This window comes from Exophiala viscosa (genome assembly GCF_022695815.1).
Source record: "Exophiala viscosa unplaced genomic scaffold EDD37scaffold_4, whole genome shotgun sequence".
NCBI classification, from domain to species: domain Eukaryota; kingdom Fungi; phylum Ascomycota; class Eurotiomycetes; order Chaetothyriales; family Herpotrichiellaceae; genus Exophiala; species Exophiala viscosa.
Genome location: NW_026944356.1, coordinates 267,398 through 293,762, shown reverse-complemented (window position 1 = coordinate 293,762; position 26,365 = coordinate 267,398). Strand labels below are relative to the sequence as shown.

The following is a 26,365-nucleotide window of genomic DNA, read 5'->3' as shown; positions in this document are numbered from 1 at the left end:
TAGAGTCAATTGAAGCTAGAATATGCTTGCTTTACCGGTTTACTTGGAGTGAGTGCATGTACTAGGCTGACGAGGCGTGGCTGAACATTGCCGATTTTGACTGCTCTGTTATCAGGTCGATGAGCACGTCTTAGAAACGTATGGGCGACAAAGATTGTGCCAGTTCATTCAGTTTCTAAGAGCTGAGGGCGAAGATATATTGCAGATGCTGCTTACAAGCTTGGAGAGAGAGACGCGTCACGTGCACATAGCATCACGTGGGATAAGAAACGATTCAACTGCATCTTATGAATTACTCACTCTTTCTCTCGCGACGTCAATCCAGAACTTTGCTCATTGTCAAGACAGAGCCGAAGATCCCTGTCTCCTACACAGTGCAACACGCCTATTCATATCGACCGTTCTATGGCCGGGCGCATCATGATCCAAGGTCAATGTGATAACCCTAGCCAAGGCGGGTGTTCATTTGTTCAACTCTACTCACTACTGCATGCATGGCCCAGAGCGACCGAATCCTGCCACGTCAACCTCACCGCCCTTTGGTGGAGGACCCGGTCCGTTACCTGTCGTTTTGCCTCGCTCCGCTCAATTCGTTCTTGATGCCCCGCAGAATGCAGGCGGCAGATGTCCCCATCAAAACGCCTGACAGCGATCAGAGTCAAACCGCATCTGGTAGCGCCTTTGTTGCCTTGAGTGGTTCGCGAAGCTCTGACCGGTCGAGATATCCAAACTCTCACGCCCACATGAAGCGGGTGCATGCGGGCAACTGGCCTGCTGCTCAATCCCATCATTCTGATAGTCTTTTCTATCTTCATCTCGCTAACCTACGACTAGACATTACTTCTCTATCTTCCTTGTCCCACTTTTAGTCCTTAACTTTGATCAGTCTGCGTCTCCTGCGCCTCCACCAGAGCGACGAGGCCACTTTACTTACTTGTTTTCATTCCTTTGCGGACCTACGAGAAACACCTCGTGCCTGCCTTGTCCTGCTTTCCATTCACTTCCTGTTACAATGGAGCCACCACCTCCCCCAGCGCACGATTTCCGCCCCGTGAACCCTAGAGGTGGTGTGGAAGTCCTCGACGACCCTTTCGACGAGATACCTGGGTCGCCTGTGCATCATGAAGAGCGGAGGCCCAACGTTCAACAGCGCTTCTCGGCAATGTCATTCCATGACGATGTGCAGGGAGCTCGGCCACGTGCTGAACGTATCAGGCCGGTCAATGATCTCCCTGAGGCTCAAAACTACATTTATTATCGCGTGGAGAAGGCGGGCGAAGACTGGGGTACTGCTATGCCATCGAGGATCTGGGCACCCGTCTCTGAGATTGAGAAAAGAGCTCGCAAAGGCAGAGGCGGTGACCGGCCTATCCTCGAGCAAATGACACAGATGAATAGGATGCGAAGGGACCAGATTGAAGATCTTGTACATAGGGCCAATCTTCGCGAGACTGGAGGCAGCGTGTGGGAGCCTGTCTACGTCAAGACAAAGAGGATCGACAAACCCAATGGAAGATTCGAAGTGCCGGAGATGGACGTCATACTGGCTCGGATTAGAGGACGACGGCAAAATCGGCCGACATCTTTCGGTGAAGACGTCGTGAATGTCAGAGAAGGAAGAGTCAAGGAGAAGATATACGCCGACGACGTGTATGCGCGTCCCCGGAAGGATTCGGTGCTGGACAAGCTCGAGGATCCCGTCGCTAATCGGCCACTCTTCGGGCTCGATGGACGACCAATGGACGATTTGGGTCCAGTCAACTTCGAAAATGGTTCACTCCCACCTCACATTGCCCGAGAAAAGCCGCTTGGAGCAAAGCCCGAGAAAGAAAAAAAGCGCGACAAAAGTGAAAACCGCAGCAAGTCCCGGGACAAAGGTCACCACGAGGACGGCGATGGCGTTGTAGTTGTGGATGATGGGGCCGACTTTCATGCTTCTGGAGCTCTATTCGGGGCGATCGACGACAGGCATGGACGAAAAAGGGGCAAGTCTCCGCGACCTCGTGGTCACCCTCAAGTTGAAGGTCGAAGGTCTCATTCGCGATCGCGTCCGCCTGCCGGGAACCGCGGCCACTCCCGGGCGACTTCACACTTGCGCAGGGAATCAGTGCACTTCCCAAACCGACATACACAGGAATATCTGCACGGCAGCAGTGCTTCCTCACAAACCAGTGACTCTAGTCATTTTGGACGCGACGATGCAGAAAGTTCCAATACTTCATTTACCTCTGGCGGTGGTCCGCGACGTGGCAGCTTGCATCACGGCCGCCCCGAACCTGAGAGGGTGTATTATAAACAGCATCATCGTGGACCGACGAGAAGTGCCTCGTACGCCGACAATCCGTATCATGGTGAGGAGAGGTACATTACACCGGCTCGAACACCAGGACGTGAGTACACGTACCGCGAGCAACGACCGGATGCTCGATACGAGCGTCGACCTCCTGCTGTGATCCGCCAGACGACATTGCCGATCGACTATCATGGCGGTCAGGACCTCGTGCGGGCTCGTCGCTTCAGTGATCAGCCACGGTATCTCCTACGGGACACAGTGCCACCCATGGCCGTTTTCCCGGACGAGGAGCAGGATGTGTATTTCCGCGATCCGGTTCAACGACGGTCGTCCAGGATTGAAGGCTATCAGAACGAACGTATCAGAGAGGACTGGCTTAGGGACAGGGCGCGCGAGGAGAGGGAACAGGCCGCTGCGTACTATGATGATAGGTGGGAGCAGTCAGACCGGGTTTTCATTGATGAAAGAACTGGACGACCGGTGCGATTCATCTATGAAGAGTGATTTGGTGGTAGACCTGTGTTGACTCTGAGGTTGAATTGCTGGAGCAGGAGGGTACAATATTTGTGCGAGTTTGCACCAGATCGTGGTTGAAGGGACTCGATTTGACCACAAAAGCTACCCGCATTGAATCTGTTCAATGCAGGGCAAAAGGAGAGGAAAAGAAGGACCGGAGCGTTGCTGAGAAGTGCGAAACCATTGCTTATGAGCACAAATGTTTTTGACGATGTTTTGCATATTGGCTTCATCGTGCATCGCTTGATGTTGTCCCCTTTCAGTCAGTCGCTTCAGAGATACCCCTGGTTGTAATTTCTTATTTGGCAGAATATATATACGCATGTTTTACACATACCCATATGCTTGCTCCTATTGCCCTTGAAGGAGAAGTGCATATCCTAGCTCCGAGGGAGTACTTTGGTACTCCACCGGAGCTTTGCACCAAGCCCAAACTGGTAATTCTTATGGCGGTAAAAGTTGGACTAAACCTTTCCGGGACTGTGGTGGTGAGAAAGTACTACTATAATTATCATAATGTCACCTGTTCTCAATGTACCCTCGAGTTGATTTTGGAGGAATGTACGAGATAAAGATGCAAGACTATTGTGAGGTCAGCGCTGGACGGAAATAAGTGTTACGTGGCTCATGGTTCAGGGGCTGGCATCTGAATATATTTCTTCGTACACGTGCAATTTCACTCAGTTTAAGTTATGACATATACAATATGGTATCTACATCCTAGCATCACCATCCCAAGTCCAGTTACCACTGTTTAGTGTTCATATTCAGACTAATGAAGCCAGAGTGCCATATGAAGGGTTGCAGCCCGTGGCTCTGCCTCCTCGGCGCCGTATCTTACTCTCGCCCATCGTGTGTGCGCAGTACTGCTGGCAATCATTCCACCTGAGTGTTTCGGTAACGCAACACAGTTCAACCAATTCTCCATGTCTAGTGCGACCATGTCTACGATCTGCTGTTCTCTCGAGACCTGACAAGGTCATCGAGCTCCCCATCATCTTTGAGCGGTTCCATTCCCTTCCTTCTACGCCACGCACTCATGACGGTGGCGAAGAACCCGGGCAATTCAGAGTCTGGGCCCACCAGGACTGATCCAGGGTGCTTGATGTTGAAACACAGCACAGCAAACACCATCGGAACAGCCTCGAGGATATAAAACAAAGCTTCGGAGGATACCAGCGGATTGGAAGCTGTGTCTCCGGCAGAGAATTGGACGAGACGGAAAATGATCCGCACCTGGATAACTGTTAGTGACAAGCGTGTAACGAAAGGACGTGTGCGTACCGTGATCAAGCCCAGGGTTGTGTACAGCGTGTATAACAGGCCCCTCCACTTTTTCTTTGCAGGCACTCCTCGTCTTTCGAGCTCTAGCATTTCCCGTTGGAACTTGACGCCGAATCCGACGAATATGAGAATGAAAAATTGCTGGAGACCAATGCCGCCCATGTAGATGTGAATGCCTTGCAACTGTTTCGCCGCGGGAGCTGTTGGACCCGCCCAGCTGCCTCCGATGAGTTGGATGATGAATGAAACGAAATCGAGCGAGACGAAGCCAACTGCGAGGGTCGATGCTGGTATGGAGAAGAGGCTGTGTGATGGTATGAAGAAGTGGATCATACGGCCTAGAACCATGTAGTCGAAGGCATTGACCCCTGTTATTATCAAGCGGCATTAGCGAGTTGACGGCGAAGTTCAGAGATATGGGAACGTACATAAAGGCGCCAGAAGGATAAAGATCTGGAAAATGAGATAGAAAGTGGTGTTTTGCTGATGGCGCGTGCTCAAAGTCCGAAAGGTGAATGCGACGGTCTCCCAGATGGCAGCCATGGTGATGACCCAGCAAAATTTCTGTTAGAGATGTCAGTCTCGAAACGGAGACCAAGAATGCATGGAGATGCCACTGCTAAAGTGGTTCTAACCTTTTTGTATGCTGCTGCCTGCCAGATATGGGCTATGACCAAAAGGCCGAACAAAGCAGAGAAGACCAGAGCCGCGCCAAAACTGGGATAGTAGTCCCAAAGGGCGTTACAAGTTCCAGCAGGGACATGGCCGTTCTTGTCGGGCGTAATGGTTTGGATGCAAGTGGGAAGGGCAATTTGTATTGTTTGTGGTGCCACTGTAGTGTGGCTGTTTGTGGTACCGGCTTTGAGGGTGATGACTTTGGTGGAAGTATAGTACTCAACTCCAGTACTGGCGGTTGTTGTGGTCATCGCTGCTGATCGAATTCGAAGGTCGAGTGGCTCGACCGTTGGACGAGTCATCGTTGAGAACGTTGAAGTGAGTGTTGCGGTGGCCAGGCCCAGGCCGTAGGCACATAATAACAAGGTATTGAGTAACATGCTTGGAAGGATGGAGGAGAATGATGATGTTGAACGTGCCTTCCATAGGAATATACAATATACTTGTAGGAAGTGTAAAGCGCGCCTGTCGTAGTGACAAGCCACGAAAGTGGGTCAGACCTGCCTGAGAGTCCGAGGCGGCCAATCAGTGACTCGGGCATCGCGAAGGCTTGACACAGCACTGCCTGGCCCAGGCCCAATCGTTGGGTCCAAGATTAGGACTTATAATGTCACTTGGAAGCCGCGTAGTCATGGTGAATTCGTCTCAGGAGAGGGTAATCCATTCGCTTTGCGTTACCAATTCATCGATAGGTCTCCAGACAATGGAATGCATGTGCGCCCAAAGCTGTTTACAGCCATGTTCATCTCGTCTAAACTCCAAGTCACGAAGCAAAACCTCCTTAACACGTCTCTCTTCAAGGACAATATGTCTCGGAAGAGGGTTCTGTGGAGAGTCCAGATCAATATCGTGCTCAATCTCAATCAGGCGCCGGGCCACACGATACATGGTGCTCAGATCCCAGAGAGTCTCGCGAGCGACCCCCAGTGTCGTCATGAATGACAGGGCCACAAGACGGATTGATAGATCCCGGCATTTCATCGCAGCAAAGTACAGAAGAGGCGTAAATCCCATGTCGAATATGAATGAAGGACGAGGTCTTGACTGTTGAGATCTTGACAGCGCCGCCTGAGATGCAAGGTCTATGATTGACTGGAACCTGTCGACATACTGATCATAGGCCATCTCGCTTTGTTCTAGAGCCACGTTGACCCAAATCTGAACCACGAGAGCTTTCATCTGAAGGAGACAACATGTTAATAAGTCGCTGCCTGACTCTTTCCTGGAATTCGAGAAGGCGCATTGCCACTTATCCAGAGACTTCACGAGGCTGTCTTGCTTTTCCCTCATCGATTCAGGGATGCTGCTCTGCCGCAATTCTCCCAGCCTATACTTGTCACTGCACCGAACGAACCTGATCGATGCAGAAAGAATTAGGTCGAGAGAAGATTGTGCATCCATGATACTGGAGAAAGGAGCTGAAGATCCGGGTATCAGGCCGGCCACGCAAGGAAATGAAGACGCATCGCATCCAAAGAAGAAAGGAAAGACACCCATGCGACAGAAAACAGCCAAAAGGTGATCTCGAGCCCACACCGTCAACGAGTCAGCCTTGTTGAAGACCAGGATGCCGCTCCGGCAATGTTCAATGGCTGATTGGTGATTTCCTTGTAAGGACTCGACGCAGATGAAGAGGGCGCACACGACCAGCACCACTGTCTCATCTCGAGCCAAGCGCAACTCCTTGATCGCTGCATTGTAGTGACGCAAGGCGAAGAGATTTGTTGAAGCAACGTTCGTTGATTTTGACACTTCTTGAAACTGTTCATAGAGCGAGCTGACTGCGAGCACCGCATGTCTGACCGCAGGCTTGTGGTGGCTGAGCTGCATTACGACATTCGTCCAGAAGTAGGATTCAGAGTGACCAGAGAGGGCCGGACCAGCCATCTGGCGGAAGAAGGCCAAGGCCCTGACCTCATCACCAGAGCTGTCCGTCATGTTCAGATGGATTGGTTCATGCAATGAGAGATCGAGTCGCGTCTGGGGGTAGCCATCACATTTCCGTCCCGTACTAGTACACCTTTTGCAACAGGGTTCAGCCTCGTCACACTTTACCTTTCGTATCCTTGCTTACACGTTAGTCACTGTCACGTCCCGCGCAAAAGAGTGTGGCTTACTTGCAGGTAAGACAGCCTGTTCTGACCTTGGTCGACCCCTTTCTAGCCATCACATCGGAAAAAAGGCGAAGGGCCCCTAACGGCAAAAGTCCGAAGTGTCCATTAAGGACAGCATTGGTATGGTGTAAACAGTGATCATGTTGTTTGGGCAAGGTTAGTGAGGAGAACAGACGGTCGATTTAGACATGATTATCCTGTTCCAGGCCCCCGCCCCTAGCGTCCTGACGGGCACAGCCTTGCGGGGTCAAGTCCGAGCGAGCCAATGCGATGAACTCACACCCGTCCAGGTTCCGCAACTTGAAACTGGAAAGCTGGGGCCTAGACGAGCTGTTTCAAGTCAAAACGGGTTCGTAGCACAGTTGCGTAGTTGCGGTCTTGAGCGTGCGCATCTGCACTTTGACAGGAATGTGCCGAGCAGGCAGCGGAATAGGCAATTGCTACAGCCAAGTAGAACTTGCTGGTAATTGTACCTACCTATGATCTATCTTGTAACACCAAAACCTGCTTCAGTACGAAATCCTGGACGAGCCTTTGGTTGGTATCACATAACATATCAATGTAACTCCAAAACGTCGCAGAAGTGCGCTCAGATCAAAGCGATCTCCTCGGTAGAGAAGGGCCAGGATTCTTGTCCGAGATCGTCGAGCCAACTTGTGCCTTCTGGGCAATCTGGATCTTCTTTCCATCTGGCACCTACTAAGGCCTCGCCATCCATGATGCCGTGGACGTAGCTTTCACCTCTGAACTCGAAAGTCCTGCACTCCGAACCAATGCAGTGGCCCGGTGTGTTTGTTGAGACTGGATGAAGCGTCACAGGCATGTCGGCACCCATTAGTACCCAGATCTCATCCCCCACGAGATTCGATTGATGAGTCAGCCCCATATATCCTGTGTCCGTGATGAACATTCTTCGTCGTGTGGTCGCGCGGATGATATGGTTGCCAATGTCACTGACATCACCATCAATGAATATCTGGTCGCTACCTGAACTTAGATCTGCGTAGGCGACCGCGAAGTTCGAGGGTTGAGGCAAGTCGGTCGGGACCGACTCCCGAGAACGCCTGGCATTTTCAGGGAACAGATCGCCTGTTCGGAGTCTTTCGAAGGCCAGATCGACGTTCTCCTTCGTTGGCTGGTAGATGTCATGAGGTGTGCAATGAGTACGAGCTAATGCTTGCCACTCTCCGCCATGAAGGACACGTTCACCAATTCCAGTACCTACATTCTCCAGATTTCCTGCCGGGTATGACAAGACTGTAATGACCCCGATCTTCAGTCCTTTACACTTGAACACCGTCTCAGAAGTAGCTATTTCTTCACAGATGACTTGACTGCTCCCACCTGCATAGTAGATCTTGCTCCTCTTCGGACGAACGATATGCCGAGGCAGATAGAATGTATTCAGGAAATGCGGCTCCACATGGAACAAAGGGACCCACGAAGGGAGTCCTTGCGGTCTGTTCTGATCGGTGCCTCGCTGCATTTTCCTTGCTTTGGTTTCGACAAGTTGTAGAAAGCTTAGATTGCGATGTCGATTGCAAAGCCAGCGGCATACCTTTGTGTAGACAGACTCCCAGGGGCTTTGATAATCGACCGGCAAGGTGCGAACGTCATAGTCGTTCGCAAGAATGATAATGGTCCAGATCTTGTCTCTGTAATCAAAACATTTGAGAGACCGCAGATCCTTGAGTATCTGAAGCATACTGCCGAGTTCTGAAGCCCCTGGAACGGTGATTTCCTTTTCAGGGAACGTCCGCGCAATTGCGCGGGAAAATTCAATCGACCGAAAAGCTGCAATTCTCCGAAATACGTTTGTCCCACCTCTGATTCGATAGTTTCTCGTATGCTGACTCTCTCGGGACATAGTCCAGATGGCTGCGATGATCGTGAACAATTGAACTGGAAGGGAGTATGGTCCGCACACAAACGTCCCTTTCTTCGCAAGTATGAGCTCTTGAAGTGTCCAGGCCCGAAAGAACCCTCATTCTCGAGAAACTTGTTCACGGCGTCCCACCTCGAATCAAGTGGCGGTGGAAGATCTAGCACCTCATCCAGAAGCTCTCTTCTATACTGGTCGGTATGAATCGTACGGCGCGACTCCAGCAGTTGCTTCACCAGAGGACCTCCCAGCATTTGCTTCACCAGAGAGAATAGAAAGGGGAAAGCGATCATTGGGACAGAAGGGTTTGACTCGCGGATAACAATGCTAACGGACGCGCTTGAAAATGCGGCCAAAGTTGCGAACTTGAATTTCGCGCTCTTTATAATTCTGCTGGTCGACGCTGATCTGGTCCACCCATATCATGATCTCCGCGGTGGAGGACCTGAGAAGTCTCAGCGCATCAAGTAGATGTGGGCGAATCGAGAGCTTGGTGCCTTCGACCGTCCGCACCAGTTGAGCAGGATGATCGGGACCACATACATAGGACAACGCCTCGTACGGAACTGTCGGTGAATTCGTGTCATCGCCAATGCCGATGTGCTCAATCTTGCATACTATGTCGCTCTCCACGTCCGACGATGGAAGAAGTCGTACGACTCGAGTATCTTCCCCAGGAAGGAGGGGCTGATAGATGTAGTCAGGGAGATTGATTGAGTCTGACGTGGCCTGATCTGTCTGCTCCGAGCGAATATCGTTGGCTGCACTGCTCTGCGACATCTAGAAAGCTCGATTCCAGCGGGCGTAGATGTTGGCCAAGCGCGCACACATGTGTCTGTCTGAATTGGTATGAGGGGCGGAGAAAGTCCAAAAGATATGCCGAAGTCGTGCAAGTTCGCAGTTGTACATGGCGACATCAGCCTAGTTCCCGAATGGCGTGGACAGTGGTCGATAGTAACCTCCGTAAGCGAGGCCTATAAAGTGCCCACACTGCCAACTCCAACCCCACGCCATGCATCGACGAAACTTCCTCCTCGTTACTTGATTTCCGATAGCAACACTGACGCTCTGGACCTCGGAGACCCGGAGTGAACCTGCTTCGTGGCGGGCATTTCGACCCTTTTGCGAAAACACATGGACGAATCGCAGATCGCGTTTTTGGAAAGAAGGCTTGTCGACCAGTAGAATGGCAATGCTGGCAGCTGGTGCTCATCAAGGCTGACACCTCTCATGGTATTGAAAGCTATGATGGCCATCAATGCCTCTTCCGACTTGGCCTGGCATTTTTCTCCCTCTTCTTCTCCTTCGCCTGCCGCTCTTTGACCATATGATCGACCGACCTCAACTCCTTTCGACCTTTCGTGCCCATTCCCGCAGCTTCCTGCCGTTCCTTAGCACCTGCAACCTTCTTCACCTGCTTCTCATAATCCTCGCGGTACCTGTCCGGGGCCTTTGGTGTTCTCTGTGCCTTATGTCTATATCGCGCTCCGCCGTCGGCCGCAGGACCGACACTTTGTTTCTCGAACTCCCCAATTCTCGGTGCGCGCTTGATACGGTTGTCCTTCTTCCACCGGTCGTACCGACCACTTCTGAAACTGGCCGCAATTTTCGCGCCAGATTCGCCCTTGACTAAGCGCTTGCCTTTGGAGCCGTCGTCATCATTTTCTCGTCGCACGTACTTTTTGTGCCGCTTGTCCCAGCGCATGATGCTGCGAGCCTCGCCAAAGGTCTTTCCCGCCTCGTCCTGAGCAAGATCCATAGTTGCGGAGCGCGCAGCTTCTGCGAAGTTCGTGTTGCTTCCAGAGTGAACACCGTACGCGCGATCATCGGTGAGGTCGGTCGAAGTCGGCTGGTAGGACATGAAATTCTCAGGATCACGGAAAGAATTGGCCATGCCGTCCTCCACTGAGTTGGATGCTTTTTGTTTCTTGGAATGTGGTTCAGAGAAGGTAACTTCGAGCTCCGTAGAGGATGCTTGTGACATATCATCAAAGTCGACATCTGGTTCGGACTCGTTGTCGTTGATGTCTTCATCGTCGACTCTCGATTTGGTCTGTGCAGCTTCGAGGGACTTTTGTCTCCGAATATCCAGACCAGAGCGAATCTTTCGGATGGCGTCAATTGCCTCTTCCTGGTTCTTCCTGCCACCGCGACGGGCACCAATCTCGAAAATAGATTCTTGTGGTCGGAAGCCGCCGACACGTGCGAGCATCTTTTCTCTCTGTACTTCGAGATCGTCTTCTTGTTCATTGAACAAGGGATGTAACTCAGACCAGCCCTCCGAGGGAATCAGGGCTTTCGCCCTCTTCGCACTTTCAGACGATGCGGAATTTCGGGTCCGTTGATATAGCTTTTCGCCTTTCGTGGCGACCGACCGGAGAGCCGAAAGATCAACATCGCTATCTAATGACGTTGTCACCCATTCGCAGGATGTTTGTAATTCTTCCCGGTGTAGACTTCCCACGACCACATCTTGCGCAAAGTTGACAGCTTCGCTGCTCGCTCGGCCAACGCACAATTTGCGGCCAAGGAAAAGTTGCAGATCGAGTAAGTATGGCGCATCGGCATCGCGAACCAAACTGTAACTCCAGCCTTTCTGTCCAGCTCTTGCTGTCCGGCCGACTCGATGAATATAGATTTTGGGTTGCGACGGGAAGTCATAGTTGATCACGTTAGCCAGGACGGGAATATCGATTCCTCGGGCAGCTACGTCAGTCACCACGAGGACGTTTGTCTTCCCACTCCGGAAAGAATTAACCTCATCCTTTCTGGCTGTTTGATCAAGGGTACCATAGACATATGACACGGCGTATCCAGCCAGCCGAAGGAGCTGTGCCAGGTACTCGACGTGATGTTTGGTTGCGGCGAATACGATGGTGGAATAGGGATTGGAGCTGGGTCGAGTGTCTTCTTCTCCATCCTGTCTCTTTCTCTTCTTACCTGGCTTTGAACCCTCTGTGAAAGTGGATGTAGTGATAAGTTGAGATCTTGTAGGGACTTTGATAACATCCTGAAGGATGTGCAGCAAAGCTCCTTCCTTTTCCGAAGATTTGAGAGTGAAGAATGCACTCTGGAGGTCGGGTGATATTTTGCTATCTGCATCGAGACGGACAAGGACGGGATCTTGCAACCCGGCGCGTGCAAACTCGACCAAAGACTTGGGTAGTGTGGCTGAGAACAACAGCGTCTGACGGGAGGCTGGTAGGGCGTGAAGAATCTCTGTCAATTGTGCAGCAAAACCCATCTCGAACAAACGATCAGCCTCGTCGAACACGACGTATCTCATGCTCATGAGATCCAAACCCATCTCGACCTTCAAATGTAGGAACCGTCCTGGCGTCGCAATGATTATGTCGGGGTTATTGGACATTGCGGAAAATTGTTCTTCAAGACTGTCACCACCAACAAGCAGGATTGACCTTAGATCTGAGCCACGTCCCAACTCCTTGACGACCGAAAGTGTCTGCAAAGCCAGTTCCCTCGACGGCGACAGGATCAGGGCTCTGGCACCCACCTTGGTGCTATGCGCTTTCAGTTTTTCGATCAATGGTATGACAAAAGCAGCCGTCTTGCCCGAACCAGTTCGTGCCATGCCCACCACGTCCTTGTCGTTGAGAAGAAGAGGAATCGTCTTGCGTTGGATAGGGGTAGGTACGGAGAACCCTTTTCTTGTGATCGCCTTCAGTAGATTTGCATTAAGACCCATGACCTGAAATCCACCGCCCTTCTTCACGGTTCGTCCCTTGAGATTCGAGGCCTTGCGATTCGCTGCCGCTTGCTGTGCGGCGATGACAGCCTCATCATCAGATCCAGACTCCCCCGCCATAACATCCAAATGGCCTTGAAACCCTCCATCCCCTTGATTCGAGTGTTGGCCGTCGGATTCGACATCGCTGCCAACCAAGGCGGAGCCTATATCGAACTCATTCTCGGAGCGGGCTGGAGAGCCCGACCGGTTTCTCATTGTGCGACGAGATGCCTCAAACGTAATAGACTCCCGAAGTGTGTCGCCTGGCCGAAAGCATCCTGGCTGTTGTTCTGTGCCTGCAGAAGTGTTGCGCCTGCCGGAAATTTGCCTGCGTACGCAGAATGAGATTCTCCAAAATATTTTTTGACACCGCCTCGCTTAGGTAATGACTTTAATTGCGGCAGAAAAACGCGTCTGGACGCGTTCCCCTCAGGCTCGACGCAACCACTTCCAATTCATGATTGACAACTGACAAGTAGCCTGCCTCAAATCGAATCGACAAATCGCAAGGATGGGTACGTATGCCTATTCGGACGCATTGATAACCTGGCTAATAGTGTTCAGACTACGGTTACAACAATCAGTATAGCACTGGCTATGGCGCACAGGGCGCTACTGATGGTGGCGGTTTCGTCGCAGGAGAACCACAAAGCAGTCCAGCTGCTGGAAGAGTAGGCTACACCCAAGGCACAGATGTTCGATCGCTGACTCAGATTGACAGGGTGGCTATGGAAAAGATACAGTTCGACCCATGACGATAAAGCAAATCCTAGACTCGCAACAACCTCATCCTGACGCAGATTTCCGAGCCGACGGCGAGCCATTTGGGCAAGTTACCTTTGTCGGACAGATCCAGTCTATCAGCACGCAGGCGACGAATGTGACGTACAGAGTGGACGACGGCACCGGTATCATCGATACGAAACAATGGATTGACTCGGATCAGAATGCGGACAAGATGGAGGTCGACCCAAGTAAGCCCAAATTGGTTGAGAATGGATACTGCCGTGTCTGGGGAAGATTGAAATCGTTCAACAATAAGCGACACGTCGGAGCTCACATCATTCGACCCATCACCGACTACAACGAAATCCATTATCACATGCTCGAGGCTACGGCAGTGCATCTGTTCTTTACTAGAGGGCCGCCATCAAACGCACAATCCAATGGCCAGAAACACGCAGGTGCAAATGGCACGAACGGAGGACAACAAGACTTTAGCGATGCTGCGGGCGGTGCACTTCCTAATGTATCGCCTCTTGCACGGCGAGTATATGCGACCCTGAAGAATACTCCGCAGAGCAACGAAGGTCTTCATGTTCAAATGATAGCGTCTCAGATGGGGCTTCAAGTCCAAGATGTCTACAAAGCTTCTGAGGAGTTGTTAGGAGTTGGAGTGATTTTCACCACAGTTGATGACAATACCTGGGCAGTTCTGGATGCATAGAGAGTGTAGCCGGGAACGCACACGGTCTCTCCCCATTCCCTACTGGAGGTGTTCCGATGCGGGCACGCTTCTCACAATGAAGGAGGATTGTACACTACGATGATACGATACACCAACGGAAACATGTAATGTTTGAAGGCCAAAGGAGTAGACATAAGCGAAGTCTTGCTATCAAGGGATGTTAAGTCTGACAAGGCTATCAAAACCAGAGTATGGTCTCTATTGTCCGTAAGGTGACGGAGAGCGATCCGAATCTTCCCACAGCCAAGTACTGTATCCTGCATGTTGCCAGGTCAGGTTGCATGACTTTTGGCAGAGACCCCTCAGGGCCCCCCCACCCCCCCCACACGATGCTGTCAACTCAATCCACTCACTCCAAGTATCGCCCATTGAGCCTAAATTCAGCTGCAACACATCCTCGGAATCCTAGTGTATCGGCAGTAAGACGGAGGATTGTCCGCCATGTTATGCCGTCACGCGAAACGAGGCATGGAGGTAGGTGCAGAATGCTTGATGTCCTTATTGAGAGGCGTAGACGGCTAGAATGTCTCGAACCATTTGCCACACCAAAAGGCATTCACCAAATCTCAACCGTCTATGAGCTGAATCATCGTAATCAGATTCTACTTGTCTTTCTGAGCACTAATCAACATGTCCCAAAGCAGACCGGAGGTCCATTTCACCTCTTTAAACAGCCCTCTGTCGACTCGGTCTGAAGTTGTGGAAGCATGTACCTCTTTATTGAGACCTCTTCTACCTTTCTTCTCACCGGGACGAACAAGGCTACGTTTAGGTGCCACAGCCACTCGTTACGATGAGGCAGGGGCACAACTAGAGGGCTTCACCAGGCCCATGTGGGGTCTTGGAGCACTGCTTGCTGGAGGTGACAGTTTCCCCGAGTCCGAACTCTGGCTAGAGGGTCTGAGGAATGGAACAGACCCGAGTCATTCAGAGTTCTGGGGTTATTCGAAGGACATGGATCAACGAATGGTCGAGATGTGTCCAATGGCATTTGCATTATGCGCAGCACCCAAGCAGCTTTGGGACCCATTGACCGAAAAGGAGCGATTGAACCTACAAAAGTGGCTTGATATCAACAAGAAGGAAATGCCAAACACGAATTGGCTTTGGTTTCGTGTCTTTGCCAATCTTGCACTCCTCAGAAATGGAGCGGATTACGACGCAAAACGTCTCGAAGCAGATCTCGATCACTTGGACACCTTCTATCGCGGCGATGGGTGGTCGAATGATGGCCCGGAACACACGCTTCAGATGGACTACTATTCTGGTTCCTATGCCATTCAATATCTTCAACTCTTGTACGCAAAAATCAACGGAGATAAAGACCCTAAGCGCGCAGAAGAGTACAAAAATCGAGCAAAGCTTTATGCGAAGGACTTCATGCACTATTTTGATGAGCAAGGTAAGTGTTGGGAAGCGTTTGTAGAACATCCACTGACCGTGATCAGGACGAGCAATAACATTCGGACGGTCATTGACATATCGTTTCGCCATGGCGGGCTTCTGGGCGGCTGTTGCATTTGCGGATCTCGAACTCGAGCCGCCTTTGACCTGGGGTGTAGTGAAAGGACTCTTGCTACGAAATCTGAGATACTGGTCACGGCAGCCAGACATCCTGACTGGAGCAGGAACATTCAACATTGGCTACACTTACCCGAACCAATTCATGTCGGAGAACTATAACTCGCATGGCTCGACCTACTGGTTCATGCTAAGTTTTGCTTGTCTGGCAGTGCCAGAGATGCATCCATTTTGGAAATCGACAGAAGAACCACTACCCGTGAACTCGATACCTGCAATCCTGCCTTTGAAGCACCCCAAGCACATCATGGTCAGACGCGGAGGACACACTTTCCTGCTTTCATCTGGACAAATGTGTCACTATCCAATGCGAGCCTCTGAGTCCAAATATGGCAAGTTCGCTTACAGCTCAGCCTTTGCATACTCGGTCCCGACAGGAGGTTACTTTGTCGAAGCAATCGGCGGAGACAACACCCTTGCGTTGTCGGACGATGCGGGGGAAACCTGGAGAGTCCGAAGGAAAACACTAAACGCAAGGTTGGAAACTGAGGACAATTCCCCGGTGCTCATCTCCACGTGGACGCCATGGGATGATGTGTCGGTTGAGACAATCCTACTTGCCCCAACCGAGGACGCGCCGAATTGGCACCTGCGTGTGCATCACATTACCACAGGCAACCGAACCCTAAAGACGAGCGAAGGTGCGTTCGGGCTAGATGGAGTATCCCAGAAGGACGAACGAGAGCTTCCCCAAATGACCGGACAAGATACCGAGGGGCGAGTCGAGGGCGCGGGAGAGACTCTAGCTGTCTCCAGGGGTGGTGCTGTGGGGATAGTCGAGTTGCATCAACCACAGCGGCGTACCGGACGAGTCCTCGATGAAGATTCGAACAGTAACTTGACGGAATGCAGGTCAGTATTGCCAAGTCTAGCCATGGACCTGCAGCCCGGCATAGACACTTGGCTAGCCACCGCTGTATTCGCTATGCCAAACACCGTTCCGGATTACCGACAAAGGTGGAAAGACGGATTCCAAAACCGCCCGAAGATACCTGACTGGCTTAAGCAAAAAATGGCTGGCTAAGGCGGCATACCAACATGTGCAGTAGCAGCTCGGCGTACTGTCCAGTTCGGACTCGGCGACCACAACAGCCCTGCTGTAAATTGAGTAAAGCTTGAGCCACCTACGACACGTCTTTGCTAATGGATGTGGATGGTCTCTTGACTTAGTAAAAGTCTGGCGCGACTTGCTTCGATAGCATTACCATACCCTTGTGGCTCCCTTCAGCAGAACACATAACTTTCCCACCACCAATCTATCACTCGAAACTTGATCACAAGGCTCTGCAGAGTGTCTGCCCAACCAGAAATGAAGACAGATAAGTGACGCTGTATCTGGAAGGTCGTCAGAAGGCATCTCGGTGGGCGATCCACCGAAAGACGGGCCAATTGCTGCCTCCAGCCTCCCTTGACCAACAGTAATTTATCCATGAAGTATGGATGGAATGCCGTCGTGCAGCTCCATACCCCGGACCATGGAGCGGAGCAACGAATCAACTCTGCCCCAGTTTCCCCACAGCAAATGTGGTTCGGCTTTTGAATCTCCTCATCCGAATTCCCCCTAGCCCAAGCTGGATTTCAGGCTGAAAAGGCTGAAATTGTTTGAGACGAGATGCCACATCCCCGCAGCATGACACCTTTAGAACCCATCTGAGTCGTGGAGGAGCGTTGCAACCTCGACTCGATCGTTCACGAACTGTGATGCTACTGCACATCCTGACTGGTTTGAGCCTGGCGCACGGCTATAGTTGGCCGGACCTAGTGGCTGCTATTCGATAATGGGTAAAAGTCCGGTCACTATCCCATTCGCTCTGTGGCCAACTATGATCTGTGGCCACTGGCTGGGGCCATGCTCTTGGAGAGTCGAGTCTCCAACCCCCATCCCCATGTCAGGCTGGAGATCGGCTGACATGCAAGAGCATCCCCAGGGAACTCCTCGCTTGGATGTGATCCTTGAAGGACATGTGGCCGAGTGATGGCAGTCCGGTAAGATCATGCCGGATATATTAATCTTCTCACTCCCCTCCGCACACGTCCTCTGAGTCTTAAACCCAGAAACACCTTCACAACCCTGTTGAAGAGCTAATTCCAGATATCTGGCAATATGGGAATCATCAGGAGAGTCGTGCACAATGATGCCATCAAACTGGACCCTCCTGAGGTGTACAACTGGAGAGTCTTTGCATTGGCCGCCGCAGCATGCTTTGGAGGAACACTCTTCGGCATGGATATCGGTATCATTGGTGGCGTGTTGACACTTCCTGATTTCAAAAAGGAATATGGCCTTGATGGTCTGAGCAAGGTCGCAGCCTCTAACCTGTCGTCCAATCTCGTGAGCGTCATGCAAGCCGGAGCTATTGTCGGAAGTTTGGCTGCAATGCCTATTGGAGACTGGATTGGTCGCAAACGCGCCATTCTGATTGTCGCTGTATTCGCATTCATTGGTGGTCTTCTACAAGCATTCTCTTTCGGCAGCTTGGTTTGTTTCTACATTGGAAGGTCAGACAACGCTCTCAAAGCCTCTTGAACCATGATTAACAGAAGAAAAGATTTGTGGAAGGCCTCGGTCTGGGCGGTGCAACCATGCTTGCCCCAACATACGTGGCTGAGAATGCCCCTCGCGGCATTAGAGGCCTCTTGGTCGGTTTCTACCAACTCTTTGAGACGATGGGAGCGATGGTGGCATTCTTCATCAACTACGGTTCCTTGCTCCACCTGAAGGGACAGTGAGTTCTCCTCTTCTCTGTGATAGGCGCAGACGAGCTTTGCATTGCCCCTCTGCGCTGATGTCTGAGACCTCACTGACAATTCATAGCGCAACCTGGATAGTGCCTTTGTCGATGCAGTCTCTTCCACCTCTGTTGCTGTTCCTTTCCATTATGTTCTGTCCAGAAAGTCCTCGCTGGCTTGCTTCCCAAGACAACTGGGATAAGGCTTCCAGTAACCTCTCCACAGTTCGCCAGTTACCGACTTCGCATCCCTATATTCAAGCAGAGCTGTTGGAAATGAAGACTCAATTGGACGCCGAACGAGGGCGTGCTGGTGGGAACAGCTATCTGGCATTGACCAAGGAGGCATGGACTATCCCCGGCAACCGACGCCGTGCTATTATGGTTATTGCCCTCATGACTGCGCAGCAGATGACTGGCACAAATGCCATTAACGTAAGTCCATTGCCTCTCGAGTGGTCATGCCTGAAAGATCACGACCACTTTGATTTTCTGCCTATCTTGGAACATCCGACTGACAACTTGGTAGTACTACGCCCCAACAATCTTCACTGACTTGGGTGTGACCGGAAACGCGCAAAGTCTGTTTGCCACGGGAGTCTACGGTATCGTCAAGATGTGTTCATGCGCCATCTTCATCACCTTCCTCGCCGATACTCTCGGTCGACGGTGGTCATTCGTGTGGACCGGAATCTTCATGTGGTTCTGCATGTTCTACCTCGGTTTCTATGTCCGTTTCGACCCACCCAAGAAAGGTGCTCCTATCTCTGGTGCTGGCTACGCTGCGCTTGTGTTCGTGTATCTCTTTGCCGCTGGCTTCCAGTTCGGGTGGGGTAAGTACACACTTTTACGTTGCTTTCCAATCACAATATGCACATACTGACTTGCTTCAGGACCATGTTGCTGGATCTATGCCTCCGAGATCTCGACACAGCGGCTAAGAGGCCTGACTGTCTCCTATGCGGCGTGCACCCAGTGGATATTCAATTTGGTCGTCGCCAGAGCCACACCAGTCATGCTTGATACAGTGGGAGCTAATGGGTACGGCACGTACTTCATCTATGGATGCTTCTGTTTCACCGTTGGAGTGGGAGCATTCTTCCTTATCCCAGAAACCAAAGGGGTAAGTGCACATTCATGTCCTGGTGAGCGCGGAAAAGCATACTGACACATTTGTAGGTCTCCCTTGAGAGAATGGACGAGTTGTTCGGTGAAACAGATTTCAGTGGTATTGAGGACGTTGGCCTTGCAGCTCAACATGCAAAAGGTGACATTGAGACCGTTCACGTCGAGAATGAGCAACCAAACCATGAAGTGAAGTGAGCATCGGGAACAAACAGGACCACGACCTGGAGGAACAGTGCATCTGGATGACAGAAGGAAGGCCAAGTACGGAACAGATTGCAGCATTTACGCGACCAGGAAGAAATCGCAGAGCGAGTGTTGATTCACTGAGATCTAGGAGTATATAGTAGATGACAACAAGATGCGAAGTGGTGGTAATGACAGGACTGTTCAATACCCCTGACGAGGCTGTGATTCACGTGAGGGCGATGAGTAAGCGGAAGGCCGATTCAATGTCACCGAGGTCAAGCAAGCATGAACCTTTTGTACAGACCAATCAAGCACCAATTGTTTCGCTTCCTACTGCAACTGTTCCGCGCGTCGCCTGCGTTCTAAACCTCGTACAGAATGTCGATGCGGGCTGATGCCTGACTACCCTTGCCTCGGCTTCTCTCTGCTTCCCAAATGGATGGCTGCATTTCGTCAAGCACCTAGGTGGGATGGAAGCCAGCTTGCAATTCTCTGGGCCTCCTCATGTAAAGCCTGCTACATCCGGTCGCAAATAGCGTGGGGAATGCTCATGGAACTCTTCGTTCCGATTGCCCACATGATACTAATATTAGATGGACTCTTGCAACTGTCGTCCTACTCTAGTTTGACCATACCCTATCCCACAGTGGGATTGTCCGCATTCTCGGGCCAGCCAGCTTGATTGACTTCCGGCTACTTCCAGAGGTGAACGTTGCTTCCTCATCGTCAAGTTAATCTCAAAGGCAATCGCAAAGCGTCAATCAACTGTCACTTCCGCTTCACTGCTTCATCAAACCCAGGCTCAGACGTTGCGCACTTGGTTCAAAGTCACTGCCACTGACATCGCACCTTCAATCGTGCCTTCCACCCCGTGCAGTTAGCAATCATCTACTCTGGTCATCTGCAACAGAGACAACCTCTCCTTCTGACCCTGCCTAGTGATCCTTATTGTCACATCCCAGAAGCAACATAACCAACACGTCGATGTCGGTTGATCTACGAGCATCCCATACCTGCTTGCGGTTCCCTGCTCGAGTCGTTACTGTCTCGAGAGCCCAACTCTCTTCAGTCCACACTGGAGATCTCACCAGACCCCTCGATAGAGGTTGATCGGTCATTGATGGCAGGAGTATCCACGTCGAATCTTCCTTTACTAAAGCTGTAAAGAACACCAGAACCGAGATTGAGCAGGGATCTACCAACATGTCTCTTCCTCTCAGTGCTGCCACTTCCATGCTGGATGCCACCATGCTACACGAGACACGAAGTTCACCTGCCGAGAAGGGTGCCCCGACCACAACGACCAATGATGGTGTCCGTATCGTCGCTCCGCATGAATACAAAGAGGCTGCTGCATGTCTTGCAGAAGCCTTCCGCTTTGACAAGATCGTACGCTATGCCATTGATACTCCGGACCACGAGCACCTCTCTGACGAGGAACGATTCCAGCTGCACAAGTCATGCCTCGAATATGTCACCTATGCTCACTGTCTTCAAGGTCTTGTGCTGACTGTCGGTCAAAACTACGACTGCGTGGCATTGTGGCTGCCACCAGGGAAGAACATCGACGACTGGATCACTATACTTCGGAGTGGAATGTGGAGGCTCAGCTACAAATTGTCCAAAGAAGGCAGGACTCGGTTCTTTGACGAGTTCTTGCCATTGCTACATGAGACCAAGCTGGAAATCCTGGGCGAGAGGGACAATAACTCCTGGTACCTTAACTATGTCGGGACCAAGCCCGAGTCGCGCTGCAAAGGCTTTGCTAAGAAGGCAATTCAGCATGTCACAAAGCTGGTAAGTCGCTACACACCCAAATGGCGTGTTCGGAGTTGTTGACCTTCATTTGCAGGCCGATGTTCATGCGCAGCCATGCTACTTGGAAAGTTCTCATGATATCAACCTGATCATCTACGGCAAACTTCGCTTTGAGCTCAGGAAGCAGATCTACCTGAAGCGCGCTGATGGGCATGATCTTCGCATGGATGTTATGGTGAGAGAACCAGCTTCTGTGTACAAGGAGAATGCCAGCAGTGCACTGATGAAGTCCGGTTGAAGGTCGAGGGATCGTCAGGCTGTAGTTGCCATGAAGTGACGGTTGACGAAGGAATGCTAGTATCGAACGTAGACGATGACACCAGCATCATGCAGCGAGATGCGACATGACATACGATATTGCTGAATATTCAGACCTGCAATCGTTCTATATCTTTGCTGTTGGTGTGGAAGAATGAACTCGGCCCATAATGGAGATTCTAAGTTATGGGGCTGTCAGAAGCCGCACGTTTAACTAACTTACCTAAATTAACTTAGGTCCGTTATTTTAGGCGCTGTCAAACGTCACCTACTGGTCTGGGGAGGCTGCGCGTTTCAAATCCCATCAATCTCACTGCCATTCCAAACTCAAAGGCATCAACAACGAGGTATTCTTACGAGGCTTTTGAACTCATTATTCCATCTGCAGGAGCATAAGTTACATCACAGACCTCTCATAGCTCTTTGTCCACTGCAGTCAACTCCGGCTTCACCCTTTATTCCCGACGCACGAGAACAGAGCAGCAACCATGGTTTCTTCGAGATGACATGCGCTCAATGTCAATGGATTCGGCCGCCTGATTGAAGTTACCATTGCGCACTCCTGAAATGGCCAGCTACTCAACTCCCTCTTCCTCGCCTCCTCCACCCACCTCACGCCGCCGACTGCGGTCCTGCGCGCAGAGACTCGAGCGCGGGTGTTGTACCGTTGCCACCTATTTCCCCCTTGCCTTCGTGTATGGCCTGTCGACGTGGGCGGTCTGGACGAGTTGGACAATTGGGTTCGGGGGACATCGGTCGAAAAGCGTGTGGTGGCTAATACAAGGGGTCTCACTTTTGAGTGTAATACTGTATTGTCTGGCGAATCTCTCATACACGGTTGCGGTTTTCACGAACCCAGGGTCACCGCTGGACCCTCGACAGCAGACTGCCCATTCGAGGACGAGGCAGGGTGGCCAATACTCTGTCCTGCCGACCGCCGAGCCGTCGGCAGCCGACTCGAGAGAAGTCCAGAACATCACAGTATCCTCCACGGGAGCGCCACGGTACTGCAAGAAATGTCATGTCTCGAAACCCGACCGGGCGCATCACTGCTCAACATGTAAGCGATGCGTGTTGAAGATGGACCACCACTGTCCCTGGCTGTCCACATGCCTGGGCTTGCACAATTACAAGGCCTTCGTGCTGTTCCTGATCTACATCTCACTGTTTTCTTGGACATGTTTTGCAAACTCAGCGTGGTGGATGTGGAAGGAGTTGTTCGAGGACGCTGGATATCTCGAAGAGCTTGCACCCGTCAGCACCATTCTGCTTGCCGTCATCTCCGGCATAATCGGTCTTGTGATCACGGGCTTCACTGCCTGGCACATCTACCTCTGCGTCAAAGGGCAAACGACGATCGAAAAACTCGAGAGGACTAGATATCTGAGCGGCGTAAGAACCCGCGTCGAGCGAAACCGTCAGGAGCAGCACCTCAATCAACACCGACGTGGGTCCGAAGGGGTAGCAGAACGCTTACAACGAGCGGGCGATCAAATTCTTGAGATCCACGCCAATATGGTACCTGGGGCATCGCGCTACGAAGAAGGCGAGGAACATACCTCGCCTGTACCTAGCGTTTACGATTCCAGGCTCAACAAGCACGACCCTCAACTCCCCAATCACTACGCTCCCGATCACTCATACAATGGCCCCAACAACGACTCTCCAGCCCTTCGTGCCCTACGCAGCACATACTCCAACGTCGAAGCCGACCGCGAACGCGAGCGATACGCGGAATATCTTGACGACCAGGAGTCCGAAAAGATGCCCGATGCCTTCGACCTCGGCTGGCGCAGGAACCTGAGCCACTTGTTCGGACCGAATCCGTTGGTGTGGTGGCTGCCCGTGTGCAACACCACGGGCGACGGCTGGCGCTGGGAGGTCAGTGAGAAATGGAGGCTAGCGGTAGAAGAGGCCGCGCGCCAGAAAGAAAATCGTCTCCAAGCCATGGCATCGCAGGGTTATGATGTGCACGACGTCAGAATGCGAGGTGGTGGTGATGGCCTTTACGAAAGGGATCGTGACCACGAGTACAATTACGAGTACGACCATACCGCGCAGCAGCAGCGCAGACAGCACTATTCGGTCGAGATGTCGAATGTCAGCAACGGGAACACCAGTACCGATGATAGTGATTCGGACGTTGGATATACTAGTGATGATGACCCGGAGCGAGGGTGGGAAAGGAGGAATCGTGCTGCAAGGACGAAGTTGGGTCGAGCAAGATAATTGCTTGCTGAAAATGCCTATTTGCCTTGAAAAATCGTGCGGAGCCAAATAAATGAGCGTTTGTATACACAACATATGGGACTCGGCACAACCGGGATTGGATGGAGCGTTATTCATGACTGGGTTAGGCTAGGGATGTAGCAATGACAAAACTCGTGTCGATGGGGGCTGGTTATGCTTGCCGTCGTCTATCATGTCTTGTATAAACTGCCACGTCGACAAGCGGGCAGGAGCAAGAGCAACAGCCTATGTCTATGCAACGTGCGTTCCGTGTTGACCGGGAAACATAATCGCTCAGGACCATTTTCCTGCTAGGAGAAAAGTCGCGGGTCGATCGAAATTGTCTTCCTGACGATAGTCTGGGTGGTGATTATCTTCCAAATTCTTGTCCTGAGGATGGTCCCCGTCTTCCTGACAATAGAATCTTGAGTCTCACCGAGATGTATGATCTAGCATGGCGAGCAGTGCAACTTGTCTGAATACGCACCCTCATGGCCTCGGCTCTGCCCCAGTAGCTGTGAAAAGAAAGCCGATCTTGCGGCTCAGTCTATCTGAGATATTGTTGTCTATGGGCGTAATAGCATGTTCTCGGGTACGAGGTGTCGGAAACCCCCGTATCACTGGTGGTGCGCTGCCGGCGCTTTGATATGATGTGCCAGACACGACTCCGTACTCCCAGACGTTGGCAAAACCATCCATGACACTGCCCTGCGGCTAGGCCTGCATGGGAGCAGTGCTGGGAATATAGGCGTAAGGCATGTTGACAGACAGAGCAGTTCGCCACAGCTATTAGGAATTGAACAGTGTGACCTGTGGGACGAATGTACTATCAGCCGCCTGCGTTCGGGCCAGGGCCAGAGGGCAGTGTGTCGTAACATACGGATATTGTGTACACAGTTTGTGCCGTCGACAATCACTCTCGCTGTAGATAGAAGTCGTCGACTCCTCCTCCTTGACCCGGACCAGCATAGAAGATCTTCTTGAGCACCATTAGACAAAGAGCCAGAAAGACTCCGGCAATGGCACGGTCAATGGTGATGGTGGGCTCGCGATCGCGAACGCGCTGGAGAGTCAAAGGCGACGCAGAATTTGTGATAGCCGCATTCGCTGCAGCAATTGGAGGGGCGTGTATGCTGGACATCCTTGAGGATCTTGGGGCGGGATTTGTTGTGCCAGGTGGAAGGGACAGGTCAGCTGGTGTGAGGACAGACTCAGCTGAGGCCTGAGCTGCCTCAGCGGAGGGCGTGGGAACGAGAGAGACGGGCGCATGCCGTGGTGGACTCAGGATCGAGGAGGGTGGTATTTGTTGATGAGTCGAGGAGGTATTGCTTGGTGCCAACGGTGCCTCTTGCTTCGGTATTGACGGCGCCGGTGCTGGATCGTCCTGCTGTGACTGTGACTGTGTCTCCGACGCTCCCTCCTTGTCGTCTGCTTTCTTCCCATCAGCATCTCTCGCCTCCAAGGTCATGCCCTCAGGTAACGTCTCCAACCCAAGATCTTCCTCCTGAACATTCAGTCCTGCTTCATGACAGACGTCCCACCACTCGCGCATGATCATCTCATTCGACTTGCCGCACTCCGCACATCTCCAAGACCGACTCTCCTTGGCCATACTCTTTCTCACATCGGCAGGAGCTTCTAGCCCGCCAACCTGTCCTGCCGAGCCCTTCTCGGCCATGAACGACCGCAGCGCTGTGAGGGCCGTCCGTACTCCCCACGCGGGCATCCATGTTTCCTCGTGAAAGCCCGATATGCTCAAGCAGATTGCGCGATTGACTTCGAAGCGCCCGGACGGTGTCAAGAAGCGGAAGTTAGGAGGTTTCAACGGGTACGTTGGTGGGAGGGTAATGCGGCCGTGGTACAGACCTCCGGCATAAGGCGAGGGTTCAGGAGGGCCCAGTAGTGTAAAGTGCCATTCGTGTAGGTCTGCGTCAGAGACCGGCGCAGCGAAGAAGGCTGGGTTGGGATTTGATGAGGGCGAGGAGAGTTCGGCAGTTTCTTTAAGGAGACGGCGTATCGTTGGCGACGGTGCCATGTCGGTTCAGTATGTCAGGATGAGGTCATTGGAGAGACGAGGCAGCTGGAGGTGTCTGCTTGACGGCTTGTGAGGATGAGGTTACAATCAGAGTGATGCCTGTCTGTACTAGGCTATGGGGTGTTCACTGCTTGCCAACGTCGCCAGATAAAGTACCTGGTAGGATAGGGAAGGATGAGAGAGATGCAAGGCCGCCAGCCTCATTTTCCTACCGTGGTTACGCCATCTGATACCACTACCCGGTGGACCCTGCGCTAAGCTCCAACCGCCATCGAAATACTTATATCTGTCAAAGTGAACTCACTTATGACAAAGTCAACCACATTTAGAGGTGCAGATGCAGATGCAGATTATTTTGAGAATGTGATATAATTCGGCATTATTATGGCTATTGCTGTTGCTGTGCACCTTGAGATGCTAT

At 51.8% G+C, this 26,365-nt stretch overlaps 12 protein-coding genes across 12 annotated transcripts; 6 read left to right on the top strand and 6 right to left on the bottom strand.

The window, feature by feature from the left end:
- The first annotated feature begins 914 nt into the window (after window positions 1-914).
- Window positions 915-2,854, top strand: EDD37DRAFT_356024 (uncharacterized protein). The gene has a single exon (XM_062811829.1). It carries the CDS (start codon window positions 1,013-1,015, stop codon window positions 2,795-2,797), a length of 1,785 nt encoding a protein of 594 aa, XP_062670594.1. The 5' UTR covers window positions 915-1,012; the 3' UTR covers window positions 2,798-2,854.
- Window positions 2,855-3,754: 900 nt separating this feature from the next.
- On the bottom strand, window positions 3,755-5,070 carry EDD37DRAFT_649050 (RTA1 domain-containing protein; the record flags this gene model as incomplete). Its single annotated transcript, XM_062818098.1, has 4 exons — window positions 3,755-4,045; window positions 4,094-4,461; window positions 4,522-4,657; window positions 4,729-5,070. 4 exons carry the CDS (start codon window positions 5,068-5,070, stop codon window positions 3,755-3,757), a joined length of 1,137 nt encoding a protein of 378 aa, XP_062670593.1.
- A 150-nt stretch (window positions 5,071-5,220) lies between these two features.
- Window positions 5,221-7,129, bottom strand: EDD37DRAFT_356004 (uncharacterized protein). The gene is made up of 2 exons (XM_062811828.1): window positions 6,886-7,129; window positions 5,221-6,833 (listed from the first exon to the last, which is right to left on the bottom strand). The coding sequence occupies exons 1-2, from the start codon at window positions 6,933-6,935 to the stop codon at window positions 5,414-5,416; spliced, it is 1,470 nt and encodes a 489-aa protein (XP_062670592.1). The 5' UTR covers window positions 6,936-7,129; the 3' UTR covers window positions 5,221-5,413.
- Window positions 7,130-7,410: 281 nt separating this feature from the next.
- EDD37DRAFT_355989 (uncharacterized protein) lies at window positions 7,411-8,920 on the bottom strand. Its single transcript, XM_062811827.1, has one exon. It carries the CDS (start codon window positions 8,747-8,749, stop codon window positions 7,472-7,474), a length of 1,278 nt encoding a protein of 425 aa, XP_062670591.1. The 5' UTR covers window positions 8,750-8,920; the 3' UTR covers window positions 7,411-7,471.
- A 171-nt stretch (window positions 8,921-9,091) lies between these two features.
- Window positions 9,092-9,544, bottom strand: EDD37DRAFT_649047 (uncharacterized protein; the record flags this gene model as incomplete). Its single annotated transcript, XM_062818097.1, has 1 exon — window positions 9,092-9,544. The coding sequence occupies one exon, from the start codon at window positions 9,542-9,544 to the stop codon at window positions 9,092-9,094; it is 453 nt and encodes a 150-aa protein (XP_062670590.1).
- A 237-nt stretch (window positions 9,545-9,781) lies between these two features.
- On the bottom strand, window positions 9,782-12,877 carry EDD37DRAFT_355987 (ATP-dependent RNA helicase dbp10). The gene has a single exon (XM_062811826.1). The coding sequence runs from the start codon at window positions 12,726-12,728 to the stop codon at window positions 10,020-10,022; it is 2,709 nt and encodes a 902-aa protein (XP_062670589.1). The 5' UTR covers window positions 12,729-12,877; the 3' UTR covers window positions 9,782-10,019.
- A 77-nt stretch (window positions 12,878-12,954) lies between these two features.
- EDD37DRAFT_627775 (replication factor A2) lies at window positions 12,955-14,225 on the top strand. The gene is made up of 3 exons (XM_062816393.1): window positions 12,955-13,027; window positions 13,077-13,183; window positions 13,234-14,225. The coding sequence occupies exons 1-3, from the start codon at window positions 13,024-13,026 to the stop codon at window positions 13,957-13,959; spliced, it is 837 nt and encodes a 278-aa protein (XP_062670588.1). The 5' UTR covers window positions 12,955-13,023; the 3' UTR covers window positions 13,960-14,225.
- A 107-nt stretch (window positions 14,226-14,332) lies between these two features.
- EDD37DRAFT_627774 (uncharacterized protein) lies at window positions 14,333-16,938 on the top strand. Its single transcript, XM_062816392.1, has 2 exons — window positions 14,333-15,382; window positions 15,429-16,938. The coding sequence occupies exons 1-2, from the start codon at window positions 14,611-14,613 to the stop codon at window positions 16,583-16,585; spliced, it is 1,929 nt and encodes a 642-aa protein (XP_062670587.1). The 5' UTR covers window positions 14,333-14,610; the 3' UTR covers window positions 16,586-16,938.
- A 727-nt stretch (window positions 16,939-17,665) lies between these two features.
- EDD37DRAFT_589705 (MFS transporter) lies at window positions 17,666-19,822 on the top strand (the record flags this gene model as incomplete). Its single annotated transcript, XM_062814494.1, has 6 exons — window positions 17,666-18,060; window positions 18,111-18,287; window positions 18,377-18,725; window positions 18,820-19,123; window positions 19,184-19,413; window positions 19,470-19,822. 6 exons carry the CDS (start codon window positions 17,666-17,668, stop codon window positions 19,611-19,613), a joined length of 1,599 nt encoding a protein of 532 aa, XP_062670586.1. The 3' UTR covers window positions 19,614-19,822.
- A 725-nt stretch (window positions 19,823-20,547) lies between these two features.
- On the top strand, window positions 20,548-21,915 carry EDD37DRAFT_355948 (uncharacterized protein). The gene is made up of 2 exons (XM_062811825.1): window positions 20,548-21,401; window positions 21,457-21,915. Exons 1-2 carry the CDS (start codon window positions 20,808-20,810, stop codon window positions 21,658-21,660), a joined length of 798 nt encoding a protein of 265 aa, XP_062670585.1. The 5' UTR covers window positions 20,548-20,807; the 3' UTR covers window positions 21,661-21,915.
- Window positions 21,916-22,247: 332 nt separating this feature from the next.
- On the top strand, window positions 22,248-23,809 carry EDD37DRAFT_657239 (DHHC palmitoyltransferase-domain-containing protein; the record flags this gene model as incomplete). The annotated part of the gene is made up of 2 exons (XM_062818882.1): window positions 22,248-23,676; window positions 23,742-23,809. The coding sequence occupies 2 exons, from the start codon at window positions 22,248-22,250 to the stop codon at window positions 23,807-23,809; spliced, it is 1,497 nt and encodes a 498-aa protein (XP_062670584.1).
- Window positions 23,810-24,715: 906 nt separating this feature from the next.
- Window positions 24,716-26,123, bottom strand: EDD37DRAFT_355928 (ubiquitin-conjugating enzyme E2 J1). The gene has a single exon (XM_062811824.1). The coding sequence runs from the start codon at window positions 25,942-25,944 to the stop codon at window positions 24,823-24,825; it is 1,122 nt and encodes a 373-aa protein (XP_062670583.1). The 5' UTR covers window positions 25,945-26,123; the 3' UTR covers window positions 24,716-24,822.
- Between the last annotated feature and the right edge of the window lie 242 nt (window positions 26,124-26,365).

Bases quoted from the DNA above. Each gene is read 5' to 3' on its own strand.
- EDD37DRAFT_356024 (XM_062811829.1), top strand. From the start codon at position 1,013: ATGGAGCCACCACCTCCCCCAGCGCACGATTTCCGCCCCGTGAACCCT.
- EDD37DRAFT_356004 (XM_062811828.1), bottom strand. From the start codon at position 6,935: ATGGCTAGAAAGGGGTCGACCAAGGTCAGAACAGGCTGTCTTACCTGC. The intron at 6,834-6,885 runs GTAAGCCACACT...CGTGTAAGCAAG, and splicing joins ACAGGCTGTCTTACCTGCAA to GATACGAAAGGTAAAGTGTG.
- EDD37DRAFT_355989 (XM_062811827.1), bottom strand. From the start codon at position 8,749: ATGTCCCGAGAGAGTCAGCATACGAGAAACTATCGAATCAGAGGTGGG.
- EDD37DRAFT_355987 (XM_062811826.1), bottom strand. From the start codon at position 12,728: ATGAGAAACCGGTCGGGCTCTCCAGCCCGCTCCGAGAATGAGTTCGAT.
- EDD37DRAFT_627775 (XM_062816393.1), top strand. The intron at 13,184-13,233 runs GTAGGCTACACC...TCAGATTGACAG, and splicing joins GCAGTCCAGCTGCTGGAAGA to GGTGGCTATGGAAAAGATAC.
- EDD37DRAFT_627774 (XM_062816392.1), top strand. From the start codon at position 14,611: ATGTCCCAAAGCAGACCGGAGGTCCATTTCACCTCTTTAAACAGCCCT. The intron at 15,383-15,428 runs GTAAGTGTTGGG...GACCGTGATCAG, and splicing joins GCACTATTTTGATGAGCAAG to GACGAGCAATAACATTCGGA.
- EDD37DRAFT_355948 (XM_062811825.1), top strand. From the start codon at position 20,808: ATGTCTCTTCCTCTCAGTGCTGCCACTTCCATGCTGGATGCCACCATG. The intron at 21,402-21,456 runs GTAAGTCGCTAC...CTTCATTTGCAG, and splicing joins TTCAGCATGTCACAAAGCTG to GCCGATGTTCATGCGCAGCC.
- EDD37DRAFT_355928 (XM_062811824.1), bottom strand. From the start codon at position 25,944: ATGGCACCGTCGCCAACGATACGCCGTCTCCTTAAAGAAACTGCCGAA.